We start from the raw sequence: 6,101 nt of genomic DNA on the forward strand, positions 1-6,101 counted from the left end.
ATCCAGAGTTTGTTAAATCATTATTGAGAACTTTCTGGTATAAATTCAATTGTTCTGAGGTTTACAAGTCTTTGGAGACCACTTCTTTTTTTGTCATACTCTCAAAAATAACTTCCTAACATAATACTTTTGGGAAGCATTGCAATGTAATACTTGTTTTACTATGCTTATCACTGTCCCCTGTATAAAATGTATTTCTATTGATAAAAAGAGTTTGGCTGCACCACAGTGAAATGAAATCCTATAGCCCTTGTTCTTAATTATACCTGAGGACATCTTCAGATAGCTGTCATGTGATACAAAAGCAGGTAGAGAACAGATTCTCATACTACCAATTTTTGAAAAGTACTCATTATGCCATCCCTCATGGATCCACACCCATGTTATCTACAGCATTTGGGATGAATGATGACAGGTTGAGACTCAGCCATTCTACACACCGTTTCTGCTGCTGAAGAGTATTGTTACAGGCAGATTCTTGTGCTAGTGCTCCCTGAAGTGTGGACATGATCCGCCCTTGCCTTAAAGGTTGTACATTTTCTTTACTCAGTTCCCATTCATCTCCCTCCAGGGACATGGCTTCACTGTGAAGAAGGAAACAAATGTAAATCTCATACCAACATTGACTATTATAGCACTAGATTATTGTAAATGTCTTCCAATAGGTGATTATTCATGGTCTTGGGTTGAATATAGTGGACTGACACAGAATTATTATTATTATTATATGCCTAAGCTTCTTTGTTAGCTGTTTTTCAAGTTTATGGCTACAGTATTGCCTGATGGAAGACAATTTGGCAAGGATATTGTAGACAGTACTATAAGAATAGGGCATGGCCATGTGCAGTGGCTCACACCTGTAATCCCACCACTTTGTGAGGCTGAAGTGGGAGGATTTCTTGAGCTAGGAGTTTGATACCAGCCTGGGCAACATAGCAAGACCCCGCCTCTTTCTTTAAAAAAAAAAAAGAAAAGAAAAGAAAAATGAATAGGGCTTAAGGCAGAAAGAAAAGAAGGGAACAAAAGTGTTATAAATTTGGCAAAGTAGACAAAAAGGCAACAAGTAATTTTATACCTACCATTGAATGCATCATCTAGTTTAATTTAAAATTAGTGCCGGATGTGGTAGCTCATGCCTGTAATCCTACCACTTTGGGAGGCTGAGGCAGGAGGAGTGCTTGAGCTCAGGAGTTCAACACCACCCTGGGCAACATAGGAAGACCCCCATCTCTGCAAAAGGTGAAAAATTAGCCAGGCGTGGTGGTACACGCCTGTGGTTGTGGCTACTTAGAAGACTGAGGTGGGAGCATTGCTTAGGTTCAGGAGGTCAAAGCTGCAGTGAGCCATGATCACACCACTGCACTGCAGCCTGGGCAACAGAGCAAGATGCTGTCTCAAAAAAAACCATTAAAATTAGCAAAGTGTGGGTGAGACTAATGTCCCATGTTTCAATGATGACTCAAAACTGAAGTTTGTACATATAGGTAGCCAAAAGCAGAAGCAAACAAACACAGTTTACTAGTCACAATTCCCTGCATCCTCACACCCAATTCTATCAAGCCTACTGAGAAAATCCCCGAAATGTTTTGGAGGTAATTACCATTACGTATTCTGCAATTCAGAGCCCTGCAATGGTTAGATAGAAGACTACTTCTAAGAGACATTACCTCTGGACTTAAAAAGAGAGACATATTGGCACTAATCTTTGAAATAGAGTGAAAGTTATATGGGACTTCAGTCTAGATGAGCGCTGAAAACTCGTTAGAGACAGCTTCTTGGAAACTATGACTTTAATCAAAATGACATGTAACAAAACCAATTTTACCACAGGCTGATCGACATAAACAAGAGTTAAGTTCCTATGGCATATTTCTGGTCACAAAAACATCACCAAACTTCTGAATAAAGACTCGAAACAAACACTTTTAATATTAAACATTGAAATAAATGTGAGCTATCCATACACTTAAGAACAATTAATGAAAACAAAAAATAATCATTTACTCAATTTTTGGTGAATCAGTGAGTGACTGCAGTCATAGTGTTGGTGGGTTAACTCAAGGAATAAATGTTTGAGAGTGAAAATTTCAAGAAGTACCTCCTGCCACCACAAAGTTAAAAAACAAACAGTAACATTATAGTGGGCATGCTGGGCACTTTCATAAGGCATTGTTTATTGTCATGCATTTGTATGATTATCATACACACTTTATATAAACTTTTTAAATAGAGACAGGTCTTACTATGTTGCCCAGGCTGGTCTTGAACCGCTGAGCTCTAGCAATCCTGTTGCTTCAGCCTCCTGAAGTGCCGGGATTACAGGTGTGAGCCACTGCTCCCAGCCTTTACAGATTTTTATTTTACAGTAATTTGTATTCATTCCTTCATTCATTTTCCAACTCACTTATTCTAGTTCGGGGTTGAGGGTGGCCAGAGCCCATCTCAGCAACTCAGACAGGAACCAACCCTGGACAGGACACCATCCATCACAGGGAGCAATCACATTCACATCCATTCAGACTGGGATCATTTAGACACGCCAGTTAACAGGCACATCTTTGGGATGTGGAAGGAAACTGGAGTACCTAAGGAAACCCATGCAGACATGCGGAAAACATGCAAACTCCACATACACAGCAGCCCGGCAATGAATTGATTTTTTTTCTCATCAACATTATAACGAAACGACGTTATACCAGGACCTGCTCTATATTGTGTGAACTCTGTAAAGGTAAGGGCTATGCCATTTATTTTTGTATGCCCACGATCTAATACAAGATATAACACTATTATGCCCTGAATGTTTGTTGAATTCATCTAAACTTTCTTCTCTTGCTCTTAAAAATAGTGATTACGCTATCTCAGTTAAATATCCCAAATTGAGCTAAGACTGCCCCCACTTCCTCCCAGACCTGCTCCTCCCACAGTCTTCCTCTTTCTCAAATAAATGGCAATCCCATTCTTCAGTTGCCAAAGCCAACAATCTTAGTGCCAACTTTGATGCCCTTCTCATACCCCTCAGTCAGTCAGCAAGTCCTACTGGTTCTACCTTCAAAATATATACAGAAATCAACCATTTCTCATCATCTCCACTGTTTTCCACCTGGCTCAACTCACTTTTGAGCTGAATTATTTCAGGCCGAATTATTTCAATAACCTCTTAACTGGTGTCCCTTGCTTCCATCCTTTGCTGCCTCTAGTGTATTCAACACTACAGCCAAAGTGACCCCATTTAAACCCAAGTCAGATTATGTCTTTCCTTTGCTCAAAACCTTCCAATGACTTTTGATTACAACTAGAGTAAAAGCTAAGTCCTTACAATCTGCATCTTCACCATTTTTACATAATATCCTTTTACTCTTCTAGTTAATTCTGCTCCAGTGACAATGGCCTTGGACATGCCAGGTGCAACTTCCTCTCCCAGCTCTCACCCTCAGCCTTTGTAACTCCCCTCAGATATAGAACCTCTAGCTTTTGAGATTCCTTCAAGTCTTGACCAAAATGACATCTCAGTGAGGCTCCAGTGTTCATGCTAACATTGCAACAATTCCCACCTCCAATATTCCCTACCCCCACTTGCTTTATTTTTTTTAGTACTGACCACCATCTCCACCCAACAGTTTGTCTTTATTGTCTGACTCCCCTACCTTCATCCCATCCCAGAACTTAAGCTTCATGAGGGTTGAGATTTTTGTGTCTGTATATTTGCTGCATTCAGAGCTTAGCCAAAAAAATACTTGTTACATGAATGAAAGAGCCCATGACATAGCACTTATCTAGGTATTGTGGGCGCCATAGTGAAAACACATACAGATTTCCAATCTAGAACTGCAATATAGTTTTTTTAATACAAGGAAAAGCCACAAACATGCAGAGAAAGGCTTTTTAGATCTCTGTGTTATTGGCATAATTTAGATCTCTATGATATTGGCTAAAGGCTTTTTAGATCTCTGTGCTATTGGCATAGCACCTGCCATTTGTTGAGCGCTTATTTGGAAGCAGTTACATAACAAATACTTTGAATTCCCCCAGAACCACGTAAGGCAGCATTAACATCAGCATTTTCCATACATACGATTTGCCCAAGGTCAAACAACTAGCAGGTGGCTGAGCTGAGTTACAAACAGACCACATTACAACTTCCAAACTCTTTGTTCCGCTGGGGTCCCGCAGCCTTCTTCGCTTTGAAGCTGGATGCGGCAGGATTCGCACGTGCCCTCGGTCCACTGCGTTTTCACCTCCACCTCTGGCATTCGACTCCAAAAGGAAGGAGGCTCTGGCGGGGCCTGTTCTGACCGTGCCGATCTCCCCCTCGACTGCTCCGAGCGGAGCCTTCTATTACCTACCAGGCACCTTCGTGTCCTCTCAGGCCCAGCCCCCAGCAGCTCTTCTCCCGTATCTACCTCAGAGTACCCCCTTCCTTCTTCACCGCCGCCATCCTGCATTCCTGGCTCAGGTCCTCGTCCTGCTGCAGGCCTTTCCTCTGGGCCACAGACCGCCTGGGCTTTCTTCCGCAACCTGCCCTCGGAGCTACAGAAGCGACCAAGGAACGCACTCGACTCCCTTACAAACCAGCCACCTCAAGCCCACACCCCTAGCCGCCAAGTTTCAAATTTAACGGTCCCGCGCGGTCGACGTGGCCACGCCCCTCCGCTCCTCCGTGCTCTTGCCTCTCTCCCAAGGCATTCTGGGGCTTGTAGTTTATACCGGTTTAGTCCGCGATGACGCGGTGCATAATGGGAATTGTAGTTTCCGGGAGTCAATGGCCGTGGAAGTGCAGCAGGCTTAGGCAAAACAAATTCCCCGCAGGTGCTGTCTTGAGTCGTGGCTCGCTCTCTGAGCCGAGCGAGGAACACTTAAAGCACCAGAACTTCTTTGCTGTTTTGAGTGTTGGGAGATGTCTCTGAGTGCTTGCACTTGGCATGACTCTTGTAGAGTGACTACCCCTGCTGTCTGCCCCAAATCTCACCCGTCCAGAGTTCTTAGGCCACCGACCTAGCTGTTTCCTGCCCCACCCTTGAATTCAAAAAGCTGGATTCTAGTTCTGTAAAATCATACCAAATGTGCAACCTTAGGCAAGCTACATAATCTTTCTGACCGTCAGTTTTCCTCATTTATAAAGTGATGATACTGTCTTGCTTTCTCTTCTGCTCAGTCCACAAGCAGTAAACACAGCCATGCTATGGTTCCCAAGGTGTTACCTCTTTTCCCCTTCAGGAGACTAGCCTTGACTGACACTAAACTGTTCGTCTCAATTTCAATTTTCTGAGGAAGAAATTGTGATAGCTCAGATGTGACCAGGGCAGTAGGGTCTTTTTGTTTGGTTGATTGGTTTTGTTTCAGAGACAGGGTCTTCTTCTTGCTCTGTTGCCCAGGCTGGAGTGCAGTAGCCCCATCATGGCTCACTCCAGCCTCCAGCTCCCGGGGTCAAGTGATCCTCCCACCTCAGCCTCCCCAGTAGCTGCGATTACAGGCATTAGCCACCTTGAGGCAGGAACACGGTCGTTTAAGAAAGCCCAGGTACAGGGGATTTCTCCTTTATGACTGTGGGGATGGTCACAGAGGTGGCACTTCCCAGAGCCAGGTGCTAAGGATACTGTCCACTACCCTCTGGTTCTTAGTTCCCAGCTTTCTGTCTTTGTTCATGTTATATAAGTCCTTCTTTCCTCTGAATCATCAGGACTCTTGATTCCAAAGAAATAGAAATCCAACTTAAATCGGCCTAGTCGGAAAAAGGAATTTACTGTCTTTTATATATAAAAGACTTCAGATAAAGCTTAACCCAGGACTCATGTGAACTGGGCCTCTCTCCATTTCTTGCCTCTACTCTTGTTGTTGGCTTATTGTCATTCTCCATTGAGTAACAGATTCACGACTTTATCCTTACAGGTTCAAATTTAAACTTAGGAGTCACCCTGCTTAACCCCTTCCTGTCAAACAGTTACTGGGGATAGTGGATTCAGGGCTTTGATTGTTCAGAACCAAGTCATGAGTTTCACCTTGGGACTGAGAGAGGGAAGGGGTGATTCCTCATAGGAAATTTTGGTTACTTTTTACATCAAAGTCCTCCACATCCAGGAAGCGTTCCAGGATCATATGAG

At 43.3% G+C, this 6,101-nt stretch overlaps 1 protein-coding gene across 1 annotated transcript in view; it reads right to left on the reverse strand.

Moving 5' to 3' along the window:
- BUB1B (BUB1 mitotic checkpoint serine/threonine kinase B) overlaps positions 1-4,650 on the reverse strand; it is a 65,659-nt gene extending 61,009 nt beyond the window's left edge. Inside the window, exons 1-2 of the mRNA XM_003266722.2 lie at positions 4,404-4,650; positions 441-584 (exon numbers count right to left, since the gene is read on the reverse strand). Of these exons, the coding sequence (XP_003266770.1) occupies positions 441-584; positions 4,404-4,438 (179 nt within the window). The 5' untranslated portion in view covers positions 4,439-4,650. The remainder of the gene's footprint in view (positions 1-440; positions 585-4,403) is intronic.
- Positions 4,651-6,101: the final 1,451 nt, after the last annotated feature.

This window comes from Nomascus leucogenys, chromosome 6 (assembly GCF_006542625.1).
Source record: "Nomascus leucogenys isolate Asia chromosome 6, Asia_NLE_v1, whole genome shotgun sequence".
Classification (NCBI taxonomy): Eukaryota; Metazoa; Chordata; class Mammalia; order Primates; family Hylobatidae; genus Nomascus; species Nomascus leucogenys.